Source organism: Microcaecilia unicolor, chromosome 6 (assembly GCF_901765095.1).
Source record: "Microcaecilia unicolor chromosome 6, aMicUni1.1, whole genome shotgun sequence".
NCBI lineage: Eukaryota > Metazoa > Chordata > Amphibia > Gymnophiona > Siphonopidae > Microcaecilia > Microcaecilia unicolor.
In genome coordinates, this window is record NC_044036.1 from 87116215 (window position 1) to 87141969 (window position 25755).

The window sequence follows — 25755 nt, forward strand, 5'->3', positions numbered from 1 at the left end:
CTGCTAAATTTGGCAGTTAGTTAGTTAATACTGTCTGATTTAAAATAGAGTTCCTTGGACCAACTAAATCTATGTGAATAGAATCATTGTGCATATAAGATTTTAGCTGCTCAAGGTGAGGCGGGGGGGGGGGGGGGGGGGGATTGGAGGAATGCTGGAGCAGGGGCAGGTATTTAGCTAGCTGGTAGAATATTTAGCATAAACCCCCTCGTTCTATAATCTTAAGTGTATAAACACAGGTACCATTTTTGTGCTTACAGAATAGTAAGAAAGTTGAAGGATCTGAATAGTTTCTAAGAAAGTATACAGGGTAAGTTGAGAAAAGAGATCCAAGATTGTATGAGGTGGGTTAAATGCACTGGAAGAGGCTAGGTTTGGGGGGGGGGGGGGGGGGGGTGAGGATGAACTAAGCGAGTTGGATTGCGATGGACAAATCAGAGTTCTTTAAAGATGAAATTCTGTCTTGCCAAGCCTTGGCCAGAGAATCTATAGGGAGCATATCTGAAGAGTAAGTAGGTTGCACTGAAAGGAGGGGACAATGTCATTAAGAATTTTAAAAACCTTTAAGGGCTTATTACATGGTTGATAAGATCTGAGTAACGTGATTGATTGATTTTGTAAAGGGCCAAGCAGTATTCTGTATATCTCAAGCAAAACGTATAGTGGACCAAGGTTGTTTTTTTTTTTTTTTTTACCAGTGCTATTCTGCAAATAAAAAAAGTGTCCGCATCTCACAGCTCTCTTAAAAGCATATTTTCAAACTCCCTGTAACTTAATTGTTTGAACATAATTATAACTTCTCCCTCTCCCTTTAAGTCTTGCCTGGAACTAATTCACATATTCTGGTGGACCAACCTAATTTGTAATAAACTGATCATTGAGACCCAGCTTTAGGAAATACATTACGTCTAATTTAACTTATTTCTAATGGACCATGGATTTATTAATCCTACTTGTAAAAGCCTACATTTCAAACCACAGATCTTTTGTTGAGGAACTAACAACAAACTTGAGCAATCCACCCTGCTATATGGTTGACAGTAACTACACATTCTATACTGCTCTCGTCCTCTTAGCAATTCAATTGCATATTGACCATTCTTCACATCCTTCCCACCTATTTCTAAATGCTCCAGCATACTCATCAAGCCAAGACAAACCTATTTAACTAATATCAGTATAATATTTATAAAGTTTATTCTAAATTTAAAACCAAATGCATGTAATTACTCACTGATATAGTATAAATAATCTCGCTCTCAATGTTGCTCTTAGTATCTGCTCCAAGGGGGCTTTTCCTCCAGGAACTTGTCTGAACCTTTTTTAAAACCAGTTAGGCTAACTGCTGTTACCACATCCTCCAGCAACGAGTTCCAGAACTAACCTATTCGTTGCATGAAAACATATTTCCTGTGATTTGTTTTAAATGTATTTCCATTTAATTTCATTAAGTGCCTCCTAGTCTTTTGTACTTTTTGAAAGAGTAAAAAAAAAAAAATCAATTCATTTTTTCCATTCTACACCACTCAGGATTTTGAAGACCTCAATCATATCTCCTCTTAGCTGTCTCTTTTCCAAGCTGAAGAGCCCTAACCCCTTTAGCCTTTCGTCATAGGAGATGAGTTCCATCCCCATATCTTTTTTGGGATATGTCGACCAGAATTGCTCACTGAAGTACTATAAGCAGCTCTGATGCCTAGCTTAACTAACTGCAGGGACTGTTTCTACCTAAGGAATTAAACCACTGAATTTTTGGTTTTGCTCCAGTTCAGATTCAATGGCTACCGAAATTGTTCCAGGTTGTTTCCAATTTAGGCTAATAAAATCAATAATTATGTAGGCACACATGAATCAACTGGTTTAGCTCTTGTTCACAAGAGAAGACTTATACATAACACACATTATAGTGATTTGTAAAGTACTATTAGCTAACAAGTCTGTAATGTCTAGTCTTAGCTATCACCATTATGAAATATAAATAAAAATCATATTGGAAAGATCACACTTACAAATTTCCCCTTCTCCGTTAGCAAACTCCAACATTTCTGCGTGGAGAACTGGGAAGGAAGGAGCAAAATAGAAAGTGGAATGATAGGATGCAGGGTATGTGAGGAGGTAGGGGTAAATGTGATGAATGTGTATAAGGGATGAATGTGTGAGTAGATGTGCGGGGGAATAACAATGAGTGTGTGTGTGTGGCTAGGGAGAGGTATGGCCATCTAAGTATGTATGCCACTCATATATCCTCTTACTCCCTTCACGTTCCTCTTTTTTTTTTTTTTTTTTTAAGCGCTGTGTTTTCTCCCCTTCCTTTTCTAGTCATCTTCCTCCCCCCAACCCCTTTTTCATTCCCGTCTTTCCATTCTCACTTAGTGGGTCTGTCTTCCACAAGTAAGGGTTGAGAGCCTGCTGGCACTGCAATAGCATACAGGTCCAGGCACTTGTGGTGATTGCTTAATTTCCATTTAATATTTAATTCAGTAAAATTAGGCAGTGATACATGCACATATCATGTACTACATATGTACATATGGGTAGAGAGAGAATCTTGTCAATAGGTGCTTCAAAGTGAAACATTTAAATTTGCATTGAGTGAAGTTCTTATGAGGGGAGTAATTTTATAAGGGCATGACCTCCTCCATGCTTTTTAAACTGTGTACCCCTTCCTTGGGCCAACTCTCACTCCTAATCCTGTAACAAATCCCAGCGCCCATCCCTGCACCTAACCACATATCCTTGGTGAGTACCGAGTTGAGGGCACCAGTGATCCTTAGTTGCTCTGGTCCTAGCATCTTAGAACCAGATCGACCAGGGATCACTCCAGCACAGACTACACAAACATTATGTTAGTCTCAAAATTTGTGCACCAGTTGTTTTACTGGCAAATAACATGCAGTAATTGGCACATAATACATCTTAGGAAATATACCCTTAAGAGCTAGCTTTACTAAAGTTTGTTACCATATATAAATGCATACAGGGCTAGATTATATATATATGGTGCCTGAAAATTCCGCACAGAAAAATAGTACGCCTAAATTTTATAGAACAGGCTTAAATTGATCCATATTTCAGTTACCTGTTATTGTTTGCTGATTACACAATTTCTGTTCACTGTTCAAGTTGTGACAATAAACCTTTAGCTTGTTGACTCTGTTGTACGGATTGATAAGAATCCTGGTAGTTTGTGTGTTGTGCCTGTGAGTACTTTCTGGAAACCATGGGACCACTGGGAGTGTGGCCTCCAGTAGCCAAGAAATCACTGGGGATAATTTGAGAGAAGGACTCACCCAGAGGTGGCTGTGACCCAGTAGTTGTCAAATTTAATGGAAACAGTCAGTACCAGGATAATTGAAATCACCCATTATTATTGTGTTACCCAGTTTGTTAGCCTCCCTAATTGCTGGTAACATTTCTGCATCTGTCTGTTCATCCTGCCCAGGCAGATGGTAGTATACTCCTATCGTTACCCTTTTCCAGTGCATATTTTCTAGCAAAAAAGGTGCCAGTACTCAAATGCCGGGCCACTCTTCAGGGTGGGGTGATTACTGATGGTCCCACCCCACAATAGCCAGACCCCCTGCAACCAGTCACAGAATCTATGACAAGGCAGGATTGTTGTGTAGAGCCTGAGCTCTTTCATTAAAACTTGGGGACCATGGACCATTTTAGCAGACAATGGAAAAGGTGCCAGTACTCAGTACCCCCAAGTACCCCCTCAAAAAAAGCCCTGCCCTTTTCCCTTTTACATGTGGAATTTCTGACCATAAGGATTCCAAATGTTTTGTCTGTTTGATTCAAAGTCCTCTTTTAACGTACAACATGACCCTTCCACCAATTTGATCCACCTTATCATTGTGATATAATTTGTATCCTGCTCTGACAGTGTCCCATTGGTTATCTTCCTTCCACCAGGTCTCAAGGATGCCTATATCTATCTTTTCATTTAGTGCAATATACTCTAACTCTTCCATCTTATTTTTTAGGCTTCTAGCATTCACATAAAAACACTTTAAACAATGCTTTTTATTCCTATTAACAACTTTCTCAGCAGTTGACAGTGATAACTTGCAATCTTCAAATCTGTCTGCTATTCAGTTAAAGACATCTGGTCTACTATGGCCTTTATTGCAGACTCACTACTGGGATGCCCCATCTTCCCTGTTTTAATTATATCCTTCAAAGATACGTTGGTCTGAACCATGTACTTCAGCTTTACTATATTTAAACTTTTGATGTGTCAGAGAACTGTGACAAGGTTCTGAGATTTCCTGAAATTGAATTTTTTTCTTTTAAGGGAAACACACTTTGATGCACAGCACCACTTTGAGCAACTTTCTAGATGTACACACTCTAGAATGTCACTGACTGCCCTTGTGAGCTTTGAATACAGTATTGCACATTTCCTCAGTGACCCTCCAGACCGGTCAAGACGCTTGGGTTATGCACGCCTACCAACAGAGGGAGACTGATAACACTAAAACTTAATCCAGTATAAGCTAGCAGCCAACCCCCAAGCAGCCAGTAAATCTCAGTCTCCAGCCGAGGGTAGACATGCAGCCTGAGCAGTCAGTCTGGTCTGGTAGGATTAGATTTTCTTAACTAATACCCTGTACTTGGAATTAATTTTGGTTGAGTGCTTCAAGAAAAGCGGGTCCAGTGGGATTCACTTTTCTCTGTGGAATTTAGCCATGTGCCTCGGCTCCTGTTGTGACAGGAACCTTGAGAGCCATAACTTCTGGCAGTTTGTACCTTTGAAATCCTCTTTCTGAACTTTCTGCCTGTTGCCTCGGCTCCTGCTATGGCAGGAACCTTGAGTGCTTAGCCCCTGTCAGCTCTTAGCAACTGGGCTTTTGTTGTGAGTGTGTGAAAGAAAAAGAAACAGTGTTTGGCTGCTTGGCAGTGCTTGACTGTGTTGTTTGGGAAGCTGACAGAGAGGTCTGGGGATTTTGAGCAACTTTGAGAGAGCTGGGACGTTAGGGTGTACCGCTTTAAATTCGCGATGTCGGCGGAAAAGCCGTCGTGCTGCCGTACTTGTGCGCGAAGGGGGATAGACGCGCCAGGAGCTCAATGCAGGTTCTGTGGGGAGCCTAAACAGCCTGATTCTTCGCCTCCGGTACTAGCTGCGGAGGGTTCAGGTAGCAGTAAAGGTTTGCCCAGCTCTGACTTGTCCTCTGGGCCTGTAGCGGCGGTTCCGATTTTGGCGGGAACCGCCGCCATCTTGGATTCGGGCGCCACGGGGGTGGCTGCTCGCCCGCTGTTGGAAGGTCCGGGGCAGAGTGCTTCCAGGCCTCCGGAAGGTGCGGGGGCCATGGGGTTTCCTCTGGATTTTATTTGGGCCATGTTTCAGGCCTGGCAGTCCGGCCCTAATCGGTTAGAGCCTCTGAAGAGAGCAGGGCCTCTGGCTGCTAAGTGACAGTGTTTAGATTGGTCTGAAGAGCCAGATTTGTTTTCCTTGCCTCCCTCAGACGACGAGGGTAGTCTGCTGGGGGATGAATTCCTAGGGGACAAGGTTTCTGAGGAGGAGAGGCTTTGCCAGGTGAAGACCCCTCGGTGGTGCGCATTTTCCCTAGGAATGAGCTTCCTGAGCAGGTAGTGTCCTCGCTTAGGTTTGATTCGCCTGAGCCGGCGGTAGCGGATGCTAAGCAGCTTGACCCCTTAGTTAAGGGAATTCGGCGGGCAGCGCTTACTTTTCCCATGAATTCAGATCTCAGAGATATGATCTTACAGGAGTGGTCCTCCCCAGATTCTCCTTGTAGGGTGAGCAGAGCTATGGCGAGACTGTACCCTATTCCGCAAGGGGATAAGGACTCCATTAAGTCGCCGACAGTGGATGCGGTAGTGTCCGCGGTTACCAAGGCTATGGCTATTCCGGTTAATGGGGGGGGGGGGCTGCTCTCAGAGATCCACAGGATAGGAGATTAGAGTCTTTCATTCGGCGCAATTTTGATCTCTCAGCATTGTCACTTCAGGCCGCTCTGTGCGGGGGCCTAGTAGCCAGGGCGTGTTTCCGTTGGGCTGAAAGACTTTTGGATGGCCCGGCCTTAGATAGAGCTTTCTTGGTGCAGGAGTTAGCCAAGTTAGAGATGGGCTCTTCCTTTTTGGCAGATTCTAGTTATAATCTGCTGAGAGCTTCTGCTAAGAATATGGCATTGGCGGTTGGAGCTCGTCGGGCTCTTTGGCTTCGTGGTTGGACGGTGGATGCGGCGTCTAAGTCCAAGTTATGTTCTCTCCCCTTCAAGGGGACCTTGATGTTTCGAGAAGAGTTGGATAAGTTGGTTTGTGGCCTTGGAGAGACCAAAGTGCCGCGTTTGCCGGAGTTGCGCCCCAAAGCAGGGGGTTGAGGTATGGCAGGGTGTGCGCGTTTCAAAGATACTCGGCGTTATAGGCCGGGTAGGTTCAGTGTTGCGCCTAGAGGTCATTTTTTCAGCGTACTCAGCCCTTTTGCGGAGGTCGGCGAGGAGGCCGAGACGTGGCGGGGCGAGGTCTGTCCTCCGGGCATGCTTTACAATGAAGGTGTGCGGGTCCAGCCTCTGGTAAGGGTAGGGGCTCATTTGAGTCAATTCTATCAGAGGTGGACCCATATCACGTCAGATCAGTGGGTACTCGAAGTGGTGCAAGACGGGTACACGCTGGAATTCGAGACTTTCCTTCCAGATTTTTTCCTCGCCTCTCCGTGCCGCTCTCGGGTCAAGGCCAGGGCAATTCGGCAGACGCTTCGTCGGCTGATAGATCTGGGGGCGGTCGTTCCCGTGCCGGTTTCAGAAAGGGGGACAGGTTGTTATTCGATTTATTTTGTGGTCCCCAAAAAGGAAGGTTCATGTCGGCCTATTCTAGATCTCAAAAGGGTCAACGAGGCTTTGAAAGTTCCCTCCTTTCGCATGGAAACGTTGCGCTCAGTCATAGTAGCGGTGCAGAAGGGGGAGTTTCTCACATCTTTGGATCTGACAGAAGCCTATCTTCATATTCCCATTCGGGCGGCGCATCATTGGTTTCTCCGTTTTGAGGTTCTGGGGCAGTATTTTCAATTCTGTGCGCTGCCGTTCAGTCTGGCTACGGCGCCTCGTACCTTTTCCAAGGTTATGGTGGTTGTGGCGGCGGCTTTGAGGAAACAAGGAGTGTTGGTACACCCGTATCTCGACGATTGGCTCATTCGTGACAAGTCCCTTCAGGAGAGTGTGGATGCGACGGCGAAGGTGGTAGCTTTCTTGGAGTTGCTTGGCTGGGTGGTGAACTTGGTCAAGAGTCACCTAGTACCGACTCAGTCCCTGGAATATCTGGGGGTTCGCTTCGATACGGCGAAGGGCCGGGTGTTTTTACCGGTAGTTCGAATTGCCAAGATGCAGTTATTGATTCGCCAGTTTTGTGCCAAACGGTTCCCATCTGCTCACTCTTACCTTCAGATTTTGGGACTCATGGCAGCATCGATAGAGGTAGTGCCCTGGGCCAGGGCTCACATGAGGCGGGTGCAGGCGGCACTGTTGGAGCGGTGGTCTCCTCAGACTCAGAGGTTGGAGAAAAGACTGCGCTTGCCGGATCCGGTTCGTCTCAGCCTGCGATGCTGGCTTCAAAGGCTGAATCTGGAAAAACGCATGCCCTTGGATCCTCTGGTGTGGACGGTGCTAACGACGGATGCCAGTCTAGCAGGTTGGGGGGGCGCATTGTCTCGGAGAGGTAGCTCAGGGTCGCTGGTCGGAGGAGGAGGCCTTGTGGTCCATAAATCGGTTGGAAACTCGGGCGCTAAGGTTGGCACTGCAGTCCCTTCAGTATCTTCTCGAAGGCAAGGCAGTTCGAGTACTGTCCGACAATGCCATGGCGGTGGCATACAGAAGTCATCAGGGGGGTACCAAGAGTCGAGAGGTGTCAGAGGAGACGGCAGAGTTAATGCGTTGGGCAGAACTTCATCTTCAGAGTCTCTCGCCAAGTCATGTAGCCGGAGTAGACAACGTCAGTGCGGATTTTCTGAGCAGGCACACGTTGGATCCAGGAGAGTGGTCGCTACATCGTCCATTGTTCCGTCGCCTAGTGAAGGAGTGGGGTCTGCCGTTGATAGATCTCATGGCCTCGTCAGACAATGCTCAAGTACCCAGGTTTTTCAACTGGCAGCGAGGTCCGAGGGGATCAATGCTCTGGTGCTCGCGTGGCCCCCTCACCAGCTGTTGTATGTGTTTCCTCCTTGGCCCTTGATAGAACGGATAGTTCAAAGAATAGAGCGGTACGCCGGGACAGTGATTCTTGTGGCTCCAAATTGGTCTCATTGGCCTTGGTTTGCCGATCTAGTACGTCTGGCGATAGGCGGGCCGCTCGCGCTGGCGGAGTCGGTGGTGTTGGTGCAAGGTCCGATCGTGATGCCAGACCCGTCTCCGTTCTCGCTTACGGCCTGGCTCTTGAAAGGGACAGGCTGAAGAAGAAAGGTTTTTCAACTAAGGTGATTGATACTATGTTGCAGTCCCGTAAACGTTCCTCGTCCTTTGCTTATGTTAGGGTGTGGCAGATCTTTGAAGGTTGGTGTAACGATCATTCTTGTTCGCCTTGGACCGCTTCCATTCCGGAGGTGTTAGAGTTTTTACAGGATGGTGTAGACAGAGGTCTTGCTCTTTCCTCTTTGAAGGTGCAGATTGTGGCTCTGTCCTGTTTTAGGGGAAGGATATGGGGAGACTCCTTGGCGTCTTCCCCGGATGTGGTTCGGTTTTTACGTGCTGTAAAGCTGATTCGTCCTCCTCGGCGGCCGGTTGAACCGCCATGGGATTTGAACTTGGTGTTGGAAGTCTTGGTAGGGCCTCCCTTTGAGCCTTTGGGGTCAAGTACTCAAAGATCTTACTTTGAAGTCGGTGTTTTTGGTGGCTATTACTTCGGCGCAGCGAGTTTTGGAGTTGCAGGCTTTGTCTTGTCGCGCGCCTTTCCTGGCTTTTTCGAAGGAAAAGGTCTCTTTGAAGCCTGTTCCATCGTTTTTACCCAAGGTAGTGTCGTCTTTCCACTCAAATCAGGACATTTCTTTGCCAATGCTGGGAGATAAGTTGGGAGATGCGTCTCAGCGCTGTTTAGCCAAGCTGGATGTTCGGCGAGTCTTGAGGGCTTATTTATCCAGGACTCGGGAGTTTCGGTCTTCAGATAGGTTGTTTGTGTTGTACAGCGGTCCAAAGAAGGGAGCTGCAGCTTCTAAGGCAACTATTTCCAGATGGTTGAAGGAGGCGGTTTCCTCGGCATATTTGATCAAGGGTCGTAGAGTGCCTGACCAACTGAAGGTGCATTCGACCAGGGGAGTGGTCTGGTTCCGCCTCAAGATATTTGCAGGGCGGCGGTCTGGTCTTTGTTGCATTCGTTTGTGAAACATTATAAACTGGATGTGCAGGCTAGGGATGATGCCAGTTTTGGTGCGGCAGTGTTGACTTCTGGGATGAAAGGTTCCCGCCCTTAGGAATTGTACTGCTTTGGTACTTCCCAAGCGTCTTGACCGGTTTGGAGGGTCGCTGAGGAAGGTGAAATTAGGTCTTACCTGCTAATTTTCTTTCCTCTAGACCCTCCAGACTGGTCAAGAACCCTCCCCGCTGTGTACATGTTTCTTTGTGGTGAGTATGATTGGCAGAGTTCTGGTGTTCTTATGGTCTATGTTGCTATGGCTGAAAGGTATCTAAATTTCAAGTCTTGCTATACATATATTTCCTCTGCATTTCAGAGAGGGACCGTAGCCCTGTGGCGTTCGGTCAGTTGAAGCACGTGTTTCATGTTTTTTGTTTCTGAGTACAGGGTTCTTTGACCTTTAGGGGTTGTAATTGTTTATTGGTTTCATTTGTTTTCTGCTTTGTTAAGGATTTACTGGCTGCTTGCGGGTTGGCTGCTAGCTTATACTGGTTTAAGTTTTAGTGTTCTCAGTCTCCCTCTGCTGGTAGGCGTGCATAACCCAAGCGTCTTGACCGGTCTGGAGGGTCTAGAGGAAAGAAAATTAGCAGGTAAGACCTAATTTCACCTCTCTCAGTTCAAGTTTTCCATACTGTCTTCACAGTGGGAGGCACACACACAATTGACAACACAAAGGGTGTTAATATCTGAAAATTGCCTTGCTTATGAAACTCAGAACCCGACAAACAAAAAGACAATAGTTGGAATGAATATTTTGTCACAGTGGAAAACTGTAAGGTTCAGATGAAATAAGTCTTTACATATTTTGAGCTAGATTCTATATATGGTGACTGAAAATTCCATGTGGGAAAAAAATATGCCTAGGCATATTCTCTATAGTATGCCTAAATTGTATAGAATAGGCTTACATTTCCATATATAGAATTACACCGAGCGCCTCTCCATGCGGCCAAATCTAGTTGCAGCCATTTACGCCACGTTTTACTTGGCAGAAATCCTGACGACTAAATTATCGCAGAACTGGTGTATTATATAACAATGCACATAGATTTTAGAACACCTATGCCCTGCCCATGGCCATACTCCCTTTCAACTATGCGACTTAGAATTTACGTGCACCATGTTACAGAATTCGCTGAGTTGTGCACGTAAATCTTAATTAATGCCAATGCCAGTGTTAACATCCAATTTACAGTGCTGATTAGCTAGTAAACCAATTAAATTACATGCATTGTTATAGAATACGCTTTGATTTCCATGCAGAAATTAAGGCATGCTATATAGAATCCCAGGGTATGTCCATAAATATATTAGCCATTTAACTAGTTATGTTTAATCTACGTAAATTGCTTCTTGATGCAGTATAAATACTTTTTCTTAATGCCCTGGGAGAAGTGAATGTAGAACATATTGCTGAACACAGGGTTTAAGCACCACAAATGGTGGCAAGTTTGTTAAAAACTGCTGCTGCTTTTATATTTTTTTGTGTCATGTCTTCAGCATCAAGATGAGGCATGTGATCAAATTTAATAAAATGTACCACCACTTTAAATTTAAATCAAATATAGAGAAAATCAGAAGAGAGGGTTGAATGAAAACAAAATGAGGGAATTCTTTATTTGGTATCTGAACAAAAAATTGAGATGCATCATTTGTTAAATTCTAAGTGCCCTTCAATCTAGAGAAGCTTAAATGAATAAATAGAATGCAATACTTAATCATCTCCTAAATATCTTATTCAATATTGAGTTGCAATAAGCATGACATTTTAAAACAGGGTAACAAACAGTATCATATATAACTATGCTTTGGCATCTTTTTTTCCCCCTTGACTTGCTGGTTTCCTTCTGCTGCTTTATACTTACAGCACAATAGAAACAAGGGTTGGGGCTCTGGCACCAGATGCTTTTACTCTCAACTACCTAGTGTTTCTCCCCTATTATATTTATTTACGTCCTCTAAACATATTCAAACTGGTCAAATCAGGAGTTATGTACCAGTGCTTCCCTCTAGAACCCTACACTCATGGGCCCTGAACACAAACGCTATGTGTCATCCTTAAGCAATGACCATAACACTCTCCCACCTCCTCTTATCCCCAGGTCCATCAATGCTGCCTGCGTAGGAACTCAATCCCTAGCTGACAGAAAGCTCAGCTTGTGGCATTATTTTTTTTTACTATATATATATATATATAAATTAAGTGTTTATGTCTGATCTATCTCATTCAAGTCAAAACTCAAGCAGTGAAGACAGCCACATGTCCAAGTTCAGTCTTCAAGGGCTGCAAGCAGGATACCCCAAATGAATTTGCATAAGTAAGATCTGCATGTCCACTACATCCAATGTATACAGATCTCTCTTGTGTATACGCATTAAGGGCATCCTGAAAACCTAGTCTGCTTGCAGTCCTCGAAGACTGAACTTGGTCAACCCTGACATAGGACATCTATTTAAACAAAAAACTAGAAGTGCTATTTTTAAACAACACCTTGAAATGTCAATAGTATTAATAGTTAAAAGAGAAAATAATGAAGAGTCATTAAGAGCTGTGCATGAATTTTGAGACGTATGCCACCATCTGGTTTTGGCTGCCGAACCCAAGCAGGAACTATAAAATTGCTTTGCTACACATGCAAAAAAGTGACAAGTCTATCAATACAGTGCACACTCATACTGATTCACAAAAATGAGGAAAAAAGGACCTCAGATTGGTATTACAGCATCTTACTGGGGTTAGGATTTCGTTCATTGGTCTAAAAACCTCATTACTTTTTTAAATACATTTTTCAAAATTTCTTTTAAAACTTAATGTGTATTGTGACATCCAAAACATTAATGGAAAAAAATAAACACTTAATACCCAACGGTGGCCCAACCTTTTTATTCAACGGGCTTCTTCAGGGGTAGTGCTTCAGCAAATATGTGATGAAAACTACACACAGATATGCCCTCAAATCTTCAGAGGAGTATGTTGTGAAAGTGTTAATCTGCAATAAATTCTTTACAAAAGACAGTACATTTCGACATCTTCATCTTAATAGTGATGAGGTTATTTGGACCAATGAATAAAATCCTAAAACCAGTACGAAACTAATACCAGTATTCGGGTATCCGAGGTCCTTTTTTCCTCATTTTTGTGAATCAATGTGAGTTTGCACTGCAATGATAGATTTGTCACTTTTTTGCATGTGTTTTATTATATCAATCTATGTACAAGACAATTGTCCTCCTGTTTTTTAAAACTGCTTTGCTGCCATTTGTGAAAGGTGGAATAGCAAATAAAACAAACATACTAAAATGGTAGCATTAGAATCTTACCCCATCGGGCAGTGCTCGCCAGCACACTGCACTCACGAACTCATTTGTGTCATCTTCCTTCCTGTCTTTGTCTAGAACACTTTTGACAGTGTCAAATTTGAAGGTAAGCAATGTCTTTGAGAGTCCCTTGTAATACAGGTACAGAGAGTTGTTTTCACTTCCTAACAAAGGGATAAATAAGACTCAACATAATAGACAAACACCTGCAGAAAGCTCATTCTTCAAACAATGTAAAACAAAGAAACAATATTTGAAAAGTGAAACTGCTTACTTGTAACAGGTACTGTCTGATGACAGCAATGTAATGAGTCACAGATGGGTCACACGCAATTCCATGCTGCGTTAGCAAGGACAATATTAGCATAATTTTCTAGGTATGTGCAGTTGTTTCCTGCATACTACTAGGCCTTCCGTTTCAGTTTTAAAATGTACCTAAGTTACTAATTTAAGAAGTGGAGAAATCATGCAAAGCATGACTACTGGAATTCTTTCAACCCCTCTGCATGTGAGGGTGTGTGTGGGTGGGGTGGGGTGTTTATGTGTTGGAACGGATTAGTACCCAAACATTCTGTTGGTTTGAAAAGATGATGAAATCAAGCATACCATATTAACCAATTAAATGTCACTGTCAAAGTATTTTAAAAGTTGGCTTTTACCAGTTTAAGCACTGGGGAGCCAATGCTCAGAACCAAAAGTGAGCACTAGAGGTGATTAGCGCCGGACTAGCTCCCACATTAGTGAGTGCAGAATGCTCAGAGGCTCTAGCACAGGAGAAAACTTGTTTGCCAAACATTAGCCCAAATAGTATGCTAACGTAGTAAAATGCATGTTAATAAGGTCATTTCCTATTCCCTCCCAACGCTCCGAGAACAGCGCACAAAACAAAAAGATGCCTTACCGCTGAAAAAAATAACGCCAGCATGGAGCAAGTGTTCGGATGTTTAAAGAGGATTTCTCATGATTCTTTCATTAAAATCTACTGGTTTTTATATAATTTAGAAGCAGAAGTAAGCCCGTGCAAGCCCCTAAGCACTGGTAGTAAGAGACCAATGTGTGCATTGGCGCCCATTTTCTTCATCCTATATAATAATTCTCACCTCCAATGTTCTAATGTGCCTGGTACCGTGGCTCTCTCGGAGGTGGTCTGCTAGGCAGTTTAGAATGCACTGTCAGTGATGTCACTGACAGCTGATTCCAAGGCAAGGGGAGGAGTCCCCCTGCCTGGAAAACAGCTGTCAGTGCCCCCCCTCGGCGCAACACCCAAGCCCCTGGCCCTGCAAAACCGCGAGCCAGGCAGGGAGAGGAGTAGGGAAACACGCGGAGCTTGTTTCCCTACTCCTCCCCCTGTCTACCAATCAGCTCTCAGTGCCCCCCCTCGGTGCAACACCCAAGCCCCTACCCCCCCCTCGATGCATCACCCAAGACCCTCCCCCCCGGCGCATCACCAAAGCCCGTACCCCCCCCCTCAAGCACATCAACTCCCTCGCCACCCGCAGCCGCCAATACTAACGCTGTCCGGCCGCTGCTGCTTCTCTTGTGGAGCAGCAGCGGCCGGTACAAAAAGAAAAAAGCCGAAAAAAGATTTTTAACCTCCATGGACATCGGTGGCTGCAGGGGAGAAAGGTGGGTCGCTGGACATGGGTGGCAAGGGGAAATAAGAGGAGGGTCGTTGGACATGGGTGGCTGCAGGGGGCAGGGGAGAGGAGGGTCGCTGGACATGGGTAGCTGCAGGGGGAGAGGAGGGTTGCTGGACATGGGTGGCTGCAGGGGGGGCAGGGGAAGAGGAGAGTCGCTGGACATGGGTGGCTGTAGGGGGAGCAGGGGAGAGAGGAGGGCCGCTGTACATGCATGGCTGCAGGGGCAGAGGAGGGTTGGTGGGGAGGGGGTCCTGAGACCAGAGGGGTGGCTGCCGGGGGGGGGGGGGGGCGGGGGAGACAGGAAGGACGCTGCAGGGGGGGATTACCTTGCTAGCGCCCGTTTCATTGCCTACTGAAATGGGCCTTTTATACTAGTTTATATATAAGCCTTGCAAGTTAAAAAAGAAAAAAAAATTGAAATGCTTATATTTAAAGGTGCAGAAAATAGACGCTAATGTTACATTTTTGGGTTTGCCAGGCATATGTGCACAGGAGCTGAGCTTACCATGAAACTTTTCTACACTTGCACCAAGCACGTTTCCCCTTGTTTTCGCTTTTACAGTAAGTGTATAATTTGAATACCATTTGTTTTGAGCATTGGCGAGCTAGGTTTTTTGTACTGTTGGTATACCGCAGAAGCATTGAGCATCAGACTGTGTGTCAGTCCCACAACAGCAGATAATGCTATGCTTCCCTACCACTCAGACAGTAATCTGTAGAAAAAAATAAATGGCTCAGTCACCATACATAGAAATTATTAAGAAAGCTATACAGTTCAATTACTAGGGTTCACAGTAGAATTTATAACAAAGAAAATGAAATACACATTTGAATGACTAAGAGCCAACCTATCAGGGATAGGGAAGAGGCAGTGTGTATGTGTGGAAGTGAGGGAGGAAATGGTGGGAAAAGCATGAGACAATGCCTCATGGAAATAGCGTGTGTGTGTGATTGTGTTGGCTTTCTGTGCACTTGTGATCAGGAGAGGAGATGTGAGAAGTGGGTTGATTTGAAAACGGAACTTCCTCTGCTACGTTACAGTGAACCAATGTAAACTGCAGCTGCTGGATTCGTTTCTTTATATAGATATTAAGTCAAGTCAATAAATCTCAAAACGGTGCACCGGATAATTTATTTGGGGGGGGGGGGGGGGGGGGGGAAAGCTTTATTTCCCTAGAAAACCCCCAGCCCAGTCTAGTTCATTTTTGAAATTTATCTGGTTTTAACTCCATACCAAATTTGGTTCATTCTGTTAAATTTTCATAAAGTTATACTGCCACCTCTCCCACCCCCATCAAACGTTTGTTTTTTTTTAGTACCTTATGTATAATTTCTCCAATCCAGCAGAATGTTGTAAAAAGGACAAGAAAATAATGCAGAGCATTACTCACATAATTCTTTCAACCTGGTTCAATTCTTTCTCTGACCCTGGTTTTGGGGGTTAAGGGGACAATTTGACGGAGTGACATACAAATATTGCACTGATTTAGAAAGAATGATAAAATGAAACCAAGTGTGATAATATACAGTGGGGGAAATAAGTATTTGATCCCTTGCTGATTTTGTAAGTTTGCCCACTGACAAAGACATGAGCAGCCCATAATTGAAGGGTAGGTTATTGGTAACAGTGAGAGATAGCACATCACAAATTAAATCCGGAAAATCACATTGTGGAAAGTATATGAATTTATTTGCATTCTGCAGAGGGAAATAAGTATTTGATCCCCCACCAACCAGTAAGAGATCTGGCCCCTACAGACCAGGTAGATGCTCCAAATCAACTTGTTACCTGCATGACAGACAGCTGTCGGCAATGGTCACCTGTATGAAAGACACCTGTCCACAGACTCAGTGAATCAGTCAGACTCTAACCTCTACAAAATGGCCAAGAGCAAGGAGCTGTCTAAGGATGTCAGGGACAAGATCATACACCTGCACAAGGCTGGAATGGGCTACAAAACCATCAGTAAGACGCTGGGCGAGAAGGAGACAACTGTTGGTGCCATAGTAAGAAAATGGAAGAAGTACAAAATGACTGTCAATCGACAAAGATCTGGGGCTCCACGCAAAATCTCACCTTGTGGGGTATCCTTGATCATGAGGAAGGTTAGAAATCAGCCTACAACTACAAGGGGGGAACTTGTCAATGATCTCAAGGCAGCTGGGACCACTGTCACCACGAAAACCATTGGTAACACATTACGACATAACGGATTGCAATCCTGCAGTGCCCGCAAGGTCCCCCTGCTCCGGAAGGCACATGTGACGGCCCGTCTGAAGTTTGCCAGTGAACACCTGGATGATGCCGAGAGTGATTGGGAGAAGGTGCTGTGGTCAGATGAGACAAAAATTGAGCTCTTTGGCATGAACTCAACTCGCCGTGTTTGGAGGAAGAGAAATGCTGCCTATGACCCAAAGAACACCGTCCCCACTGTCAAGCATGGAGGTGGAAATGTTATGTTTTGGGGGTGTTTCTCTGCTAAGGGCACAGGACTACTTCACCGCATCAATGGGAGAATGGATGGGGCCATGTACCGTACAATTCTGAGTGACAACCTCCTTCCCTCCGCCAGGGCCTTAAAAATGGGTCGTGGCTGGGTCTTCCAGCACGACAATGACCCAAAACATACAGCCAAGGCAACAAAGGAGTGGCTCAGGAAGAAGCACATTAGGGTCATGGAGTGGCCTAGCCAGTCACCAGACCTTAATCCCATTGAAAACTTATGGAGGGAGCTGAAGCTGCGAGTTGCCAAGCGACAGCCCAGAACTCTTAATGATTTAGAGATGATCTGCAAAGAGGAGTGGACCAAAATTCCTCCTGACATGTGTGCAAACCTCATCATCAACTACAGAAGACGTCTGACCGCTGTGCTTGCCAACAAGGGTTTTGCCACCAAGTATTAGGTCTTGTTTGCCAGAGGGATTAAATACTTATTTCCCTCTGCAGAATGCAAATAAATTCATATACTTTCCACAATGTGATTTTCCGGATTTAATTTGTGATGTGCTATCTCTCACTGTTACCAATAACCTACCCTTCAATTATGGGCTGCTCATGTCTTTGTCAGTGGGCAAACTTACAAAATCAGCAAGGGATCAAATACTTATTTCCCCCACTGTATATAACCACTAGATGTCAGTGTCAACAGATTTCAAAAGAAGAAGTGACTAGGGTTTATGATCCAGTGATACAGTGGCATGTGCATTGAGCTTAATAGGTCTTTTTATTCAACTACTATGCTCTGGTGAGAGAAAAGAGGTTGATTAAAACCAGTAAGTGCTTGTACATAGTACTTTTATTTTTTATTTATTGCATTTGTATCCCACATTTTCCCACCTATTGGCTTACAGAGGTCTGTCATGGCATTGCCATTCCAGTGAGTCAGATACAATTGGTGATGTAAAGAGATTGAGAGTGGGAAAGCGTTCTAAGAAAATAGTTATTAAAGAAGAGTTTCAGACTAGTGAGGATTAGTATGGTTGTAAAGTTAAGCTATGGGTTCTCTTTGTAGGCTTTGTTGAAGAGATACGTCTTCAGGGATTTTCGAAAGTTAGATAGTTCTTCGATTGTTTTCAGATCGGCAGGTAAAGCGTTCCATATCTGCGTACTCATGTAGGAGAAGGAAGTCGCATGTATATGCTTATATTTTAGTCCTTTGCAGTTGGGGAAGTGTAGGTTCAAAAATTTTCAAGATGATCTTTTGGCATTTCTGGGAGGCAGGTCTACAAGGTTTAGCATGTAAGTTGGGGCGTCTCCGTGGATGATTTTGTGTACAATCGTGCAGATCTTGAACGTGGTACGTTCCTTAAGTGGGAGCCAGTGAAGCTTTCTCTTAGGGGTTTTGCAGTTTCAAATTTTGGTTTTCCAAAAATGAGTCTGGTGGCAGTATTCTGGGCTGTCTGGAGTTTTCTGATAGTTTGTTCTTTGCAGCCAGCGTAGAGTGCATTGCAATAGTCCAGGTGGTTTAGTACCAGTGATTGTATCAGTGTCCGGAAGATGGATCTAGGGAAATAGGGTTTTACTCTTTTGAGTTTCCACATGGCGTGGAATATTTTTTTCGTTGTGTTCTTCACATGGGTTTCGAGCGTGAGGTTTCGGTCGATGGTGACTCCGAGGATTCTCAGATTATAGATTATAGAGGTGAAGTTGTTTGTATTGTATTGTGAGGAGAGTACAAGACATTGTGTTTTTTCTGCATTAAGTTTTAACTGGAATGCGTCTGCCCAGGAGTGCATGATTTGAAGGCTTTGGTTGATCTTGTTGGTGATTTCATTTAGATCATGTTTGAACGGGATGTAGATCGTGATATCGTCTGCATATATGTAAGGGTTAAGGTTTTGGTTAGCTAATGATTTAGCTAAAGGTATCATCATCAGGTTGAAGAGGGTTGGTGAGAGGGGGGATCCTTGGGGTACTCCACATTCGGGTGTCCATGGAGCTGATAGATCTGCGTTCGTTGTTACTTGGTATGATCTTGTGGTCAGGAATCCTTTGAACCATTTAAGAACTTTACCTCCTACTCCGAAGTATTCTAGTATATGTAATAGTACTCCATGATCAGCCATATCAAAAGCACTGGACATGTTGAATTGTAGGAGGAGTATGTTGTTTCCAGTAGCAATTGTTTGAAGGAGTTCATCACAGGCACTAGTACAGTTTCCGTGCTGTAATTCGACCGAAAGCCTGACTGAGACTCATGTAGGATTGATTGTTTATCTAGATAGTCAATGAGTTGTTTCGTCACTATACCCTCCATGAGTTTAGTTATAAGTGGAATAGATGCTACTGGGCGATAGTTGTTTAGGTCCATTGTATTTTTCTTGGTGTCTTTAGGTAGAGGGGTGAGTAGAATATTTCCTTTGTCCAAGGGGAATAGGCCATTTTGTAGCATGTAGTTTAGGTGATTCGTTAGGTCTGTTGTGAATTGTTGAGGGGCGGATCTAATGAGGCTGGTTGGGCAGATGTCTAATTTGCATTGGAACTTGGCATATTTTCCGATTAATTGAGAAATTTTGTTGGATGAGAGAGTGTCAAAGTTGATCCATGATCGGTCAGCTGGGTATTCCTCGGGTATTGGATCTAAGCACTCAAGGAGGTCTGCGTAGTCAGTTGTATTGGTAGGTATCATGTGTCGCAACTTTATAATTTTTTCTTTAATTTGCAAGATTGGTAGCAGATGGGGTGTCTGTATTGTTGGTGGTCACCGGTGTAGTGTTTAGTAGTTTATTTACGAGAAAGAACAGTTTGTGTGTATCCTTGTAATTTGGTCCAATTTTAGTTTTATAAAATGTTCTCTTAGTTTTTCTAATGGTGTATTTGTATTTTCTTTGTAGTTGTTTCCAATTTTTGAGTGTAGATTCATCTTTTTTCTTGTTCCACACTCGTTCTAATCTTCTCACTTGTGTTTTTAGTTCTTTTAGTTCTTCGTTAAACCACCTTCATATGAAAAATGGCAGAGTGAGGGGGATGTTCTCACATCTCCTTCTGGATGCCCTGCAGGAAAGGGTAGATACTTAGGTAGTCGGATTAAAGGTGCACTAAGTTTTCCCAAGCACTGCAAAAAAAATGAAACCGCCTTAGCTTTGCTCTGTAAAAAATGTGGTAAAGAAATATCCTTTAGCAGTTGCATAGAAGGTTCTAGAGGGAAGTTGGGAAGAAGTCCCATCCAGCAAAGTTCCCAACAAATATAGAGTGATGCATCTGGGCAGCATAAACCCAAATGAGCTGGATGAAATAGAAGATGAAAGGCCAATGTACAAAGACCAAGGAAAACAGTATGGGGTGATAGTGTCTGTGGATATCAAAGCAGCAAAACAACACGATAAAGCAGTGACCAAGGCCAAAAGTATAATTGGCTGCATAGATAGAGGCATAACAGAGAGAAAAAAATGATGTAACAAATCCTCAGTAAGAGCACATTTGGAATACTGTGTTCAATTTTGGAGGCCATATCTTGGCAAACACATAAAAAGACTCAAAGTTGTTAAGAAAAAAAAAAAAACAGACCAAACCTGTATGGTATCTGCAGCAGAAGATGTATGAAAAGAGACTTGAATATGTATATCCTGGAAGAGAGGATGAATAGGACAGATGATACAGACATTAAAATTCTTATACTTTTTCACAGAGAAGACAGCGGATGCCTAGAATGCTCTTTGGCAGGAAGTAATGGGGTAAAAAATGATGAGAGAATTTAAAAAGTTGTGGATAAACACAGAGATCCTCCTTACATAGCATGAAGATGGAAGTATAGAGCATTTTCACTGAGAGTAAAATTGGAGAAGGGTTGTGTTATATGTTAAGGAGGGAATTGAGTCAAACAAAATAAATATTCTACATGAAACAGAGAGCAGTGTCAAATCCTTGTAAACAGAAATTCCATGTGTGAAGAGAAAGAGTATACTGGTAAGGCTGTACTATCATCCGCCTGGACAGAACGGACAGATAAATGTTTACCGAAATTAGGAAAGCTGGCAAATTGGGCAACATTATAATAATGGGTGATTTCAATTACCCCAATAATGGCTGAATAAATGCTACATCAGGGAGCGCTAGGGAGGTAAAATTCTTAGATGTAATAAATGACAGCCCCCCCCCCCCCCTTTTTGGTGGTTCTTGGACCAGTTGCTCCAAGAAGCAATTTTAGATCTTACTGGAATGCAGGGCACTGTACGAGAAGTAATGGTGCTGGATCTGCTGGGAAACAGTGATCATACATGATCAAATTTGAGCTGATATCTGGAGTGAAGTCACTAAAGAAATCTACTGTAGCAGCAGCATTCAATTTTTGAAAGGGAGACTATGACAAAATTAGGAAAATGGTTAAAAATAAGCTGAAAGGCTCAGCCACAAAGTTTAGAACTTTAAATCAGGCGTGGACTTTGTTTCAAAATCACATCGTGGAAGCCCAGATCAGATGTATTCTATGTATTAACAAAGGTGGAAAGAAGAGCAAACAGCCAATGTGGTTAAAAGATGAAGTGAAAGAGGCTATTAGAGCCAAAAAAGCATCCTTCAAAGGATGGAAAAAGGATCCGAATGAAGAACATGCCTTACAGAACACAAGAAATGTCAAGCTAGATGCAAAGCACTGATAAAGGTGGCCAAAAAAGAATATGAAGAAAAACTTGATGTGGCGACAAAAACTCATAGTAACACTTTTTTCAAGTATATTAGAAGCAGAAAGCCTGTGAGGGAATCTGTGGGATTGTCAGATCATGACGGAGCATAAAGGGCACTCAGGGAGGACAAGACCATAGCGGACAGACTGAATGAATTCTTTGCTTCAGTCTTTATGGAAGAAGATTAAGAGATCTACCTGTACTGAAAATGGTTTTCAAGGGTAATGATGCAGAGGAACTGAAAGAAATTTTGGTGAACTTGGATGACATACTGAACCAAACTGACAAATTAAAGAGTGATAAATCACCTGGACTGGATGGGATACACCCCAAGGTACTGAAACATGAACTTGCTTATCTGTTAGTGATCTGTAACCTGTCATTAAAATCATCCGTAGTACCTGAAGATTTGAGGGTGGCCAATGTAATGACGATTTTTTAAAAGGGTTCCAGGGGTGATCCGGGAAATTACAGACTGGGAAGCCTGAATTCAGTGCCGTGGAAACTATTAAATAGAATAAAATTATGGAACACGTAGACAAACAGGGATCTGTATTGGGACCAGTGCTATTTAACATATTTGTAAATGATCTGGAAAATGGAAAGACAAGTGAGGTGATTAAATCTGTAGTTGACACAAAACTATTCAAAGTTGTCAAAACATATGCAGGTTGTGAAAAATTGCAGGAAGACCTTAGGGAACCTGGAAGACTGGGCATCCAAATGGCACATTAAATTTACTGTGGACAAATACAAAGTGAGTTATCTGATGCTAGGGTCTACCTTAGGAATCAGCTCTCAAGAAAATGATCTAGGTGTCATTGTAGACAATACACTGAAATCTTCTGCCCAGTGTGTGACGGTGGCCAAAAAAGCAAACAGGATGCTAGGAATTATTAGGAAAGGGATGCAAAATAAGACCACGATTTTAATTTATTTATTAGGATTTATTTATCGCCTTTTTGAACTAATTCACTCAAGGCAATGTACAGTAAGAATAAATCAAACATGAGCAATAGACAATTACAGCAGTAAAAATATTCAAACAACAATACAAAGTTTGGCATAGTATGCCTCTGTATCATTCCATGGTGCAACCTCACCTTGAGTAATGTGTTCAATTTTGGTCGCCATCTCAAAAAAGATACAGTGGAATTAAAAAAGTTTCAAAGAAGGGCAACCAAAATGATAAACGGGATGGAACTTCTCTCGTATGAGGAAAGGCTAAAGAGGTTAGGGCTCTTCAGCTTGGAAGAGACAGAATTTTATACACCTCAATCATATCCCATCTCAGCAGAGTGGTGTAGAACGGGTAGAAGTGAATTGATTTTTCACTTTTTCAAAAAGTACAAAGACTAGGAAGCACTCAATGAAATTACATGGAAATACTTTTAAAACAAATAGGAGGAAATACTTTTTCAATCAAAGAATAGATAAGCTCTGAACTCGCTGCTGGAGGATGTATTAACAGCAGACAAGTTCCTGGAGGAAACATCCATAGTCTATTACTGAGATGGATATGGGGGAAGCCACTGTTTGCCCAGAATTGGTAACATGGAATGTTGCTCCTAATTGGGTTTCTGCTAGGTATTTGTGATCTGGATTGGCCACTGTTGGAAGCAGGATACTGGGCTAGATGGACCAGTGTGGCTAGTCTCATATTCTTAAATAATTTTCACATTTTAAAGGAAAAAAGGCATAAAAGGGGTATTCTACATAGAGTATCAGTTACAACCCTACGGGGGGGGGGGGGGGGGGAATGTGTGTGGGGGAGGGGCTGGTAACCTGGACAAAGTCCCAGGTACAACTCTGACCACCTTTCTGGGCATACTGAATGGGCCATGCTGGTATTTATCTGCCGTCATTTACGACATTACTCCAAATGTATATAAATAATAAATAAGTCCAAGATCAATGGACTAGCACAGATACTATAGGTGCAGAACGTCATATCAATCTGCCTGGAAATGTAACAGCCTTCAATGCAATTACAAGTGCTGAGGAAGCAGACTTCATGTTCAAAGTGGTCAATTGATGCACAAGACTGGAAAAATTATTGATGATATACCCAATGCCCACATCAACTGCGACACAGACTGGTGAGGGAACTAAAACTTGAAATTATAGACCTATTATTTAGGCAATTAATCTTTAAAAACAAGTGTGGTATTGGAAGATTGGAGGGTGGCCAATGTAATGTCAATTTTTTAAAAGGTCTCCAGAGGTGACCCAGGAAATTATAGACAAGTGAGACTGACTTGGGTGCTGAACAAAATGGTAGAGATACTGAACACATACACAGGCATGGATTAAAGGGACAAAGCCAACCTTGATTTAGCCAACAGAAATCTTACTTCACCAATCTGCTATATTTCTTTGAAGGTATTAACAAATATGGATAGAGGTGATGTGTATCTGGATTTTGAGAAAGCATTTGACAAAGTACCACATAAACTACTCCTGAGGAAATTAAAAAGCCACAGGATAGGAAGGAATGTCCTATTGTGGATTAAGAACTGGTTAAAAGACAGAAAACAGAGTAGTGTTAAATAGTCAATATTCTCAATGGAGACTGCTGCTTTTTAACATATTTATAAATGATCTGGAAACAAGAATAATGAATAAGATGGTCAGATTTGCTGATGACACAAAGTTATTCACAGTTGTTAAATCATAAGAGGATTGTGAAAAATTGCAAGAGGACCTCATGAGACTGGGCACCCAAATGGTAGATGACATTTAATGTGAGCACATGCAAAGTGATGCATGTAGGGAACAGAAATCCAAACTACAGATACATGATGGAAGGTTCCACATCAGAAGTTACTGCCCATGAAAAGGACCTAGATGTCACCACTGATGTTACGCTGAAAACCTCTGCTCGGTGTGCAGCAGCGACTAAGAAAGTGAACAGAATGAGAGGAATTATTAGGAAAGGAATGGAGAACAAAACTGAGAAAGCGAAGATAGTTACCTGTAGCAGGCATTCTCCAAGGACAGCAGGCTGATTGTTCTCACACTTCGGGTCGACGTCCACGTCGGCCCAGGAACGTAAGTTTTGCTAGCAAAATCTCAAAAATCTTCCGGAGTCTTCAGTCTTGACTGGTTCAGATGGAACTCCGACACCACCTTCGGCAAGAACTTAGGGTGAGTGCGGAGGACTACTCTGTTATGATGAAACTTGATATAAGGTGCATGCACTACCAGGGCTTGGAGCTCATTGACTCTATGAGCTGAAGTAACAGCCAACAAGAAAATGACCTTCCAGGTCAAGTACTTCAGATGGCAGGAATTCAGTGGCTCAAAAGGAGCTTTCATCAGCTGGGTGAGAACGATGTTGAGATCCCATGACACTGGTGGAGGTTTGACAGGGGGCTTTGACAAAAGTAAACCTCTCATGAAGCGAACAACTAAACGCTGTCCAGAGATAGGCTTACCCTCTACACGTGGATGATAAGCACTAATTGCACTAAGGTGAACTCTTATGGAGTTGGTCTTGAGACCAGTCTCTGATTAGTGTAGAGGGTATTCAAGCAGGGTCCGTGCTGGACAAGAAAAAGGATCTAGGGCCTTGCTGTCACACCAGCCTCCATTTGAAATAACTCATTTTCGTGGAATCTTTCTTGGAAGAAAGACTCGGGAGACACCCCCTGAAAGACCTAGAGAGGCAATTTCTAAGCTCTCAACATCCAGGCCGTGAAAGCCACAGACTGGAGGTTGGGATGTAGAAGCGACCCCTCGTTCTGGGTGATGAGGGTCGGAAAACACTTCAATCTCCACGGTTAATCGGAGGACAACTCCAGAAGAAGAGGGAACCAGATCTGACGAGGCCAGAAGGGAGCAACCAGGATCATTGTTCCAAGGTCTTGCTTGAGTTTCAGCAAAGTCTTCCCTACTAGAGGTAGGGGAGGATACGCATACAGAAGGCCTGTCCGCCAATGCAGGAGAAAGGCATCTGACGCTAGTTTGTTGTGGGCCTGAAGTCTGGAACAGAACTGAGGGACCTTGTGATTGATCTGAGTGGCAAAAAAGATCGATCAAGGGGGTGCCCCACGCTTGAAAGATCTTGCGTACGACTCTCGAGTTGAGAGACCACTCGTGAGGTTGCATGATCCTGCTCAATCTGTCGGCCAGACTGTTGTTTACGCCTGCCAGATAGGTGGCTTGAAGAAACATGCCATTCCGGCGAGCTCAAAGCCACATCCTGACAGCCTCCTGACACAGAGGGCGAGATCCGGTGCCCCTGCTTATTGATATAATACATGGCAACCTGATTGTCTGTCTGAATTTGAATAACTTGATTGGACAACCGATT

General features: G+C 43.4%; 1 protein-coding gene across 1 annotated transcript in view; it reads right to left on the bottom strand.

Annotated features, from left to right (window-relative positions):
- The window catches only part of COP1 (COP1 E3 ubiquitin ligase), a 478504-nt gene that overhangs the window by 90570 nt on the left and 362179 nt on the right, over nucleotides 1-25755 (bottom strand). Inside the window, exon 18 of the mRNA XM_030205657.1 lies at nucleotides 12682-12842. Coding sequence (XP_030061517.1) covers nucleotides 12682-12842 — 161 coding nt within the window. The remainder of the gene's footprint in view (nucleotides 1-12681; nucleotides 12843-25755) is intronic.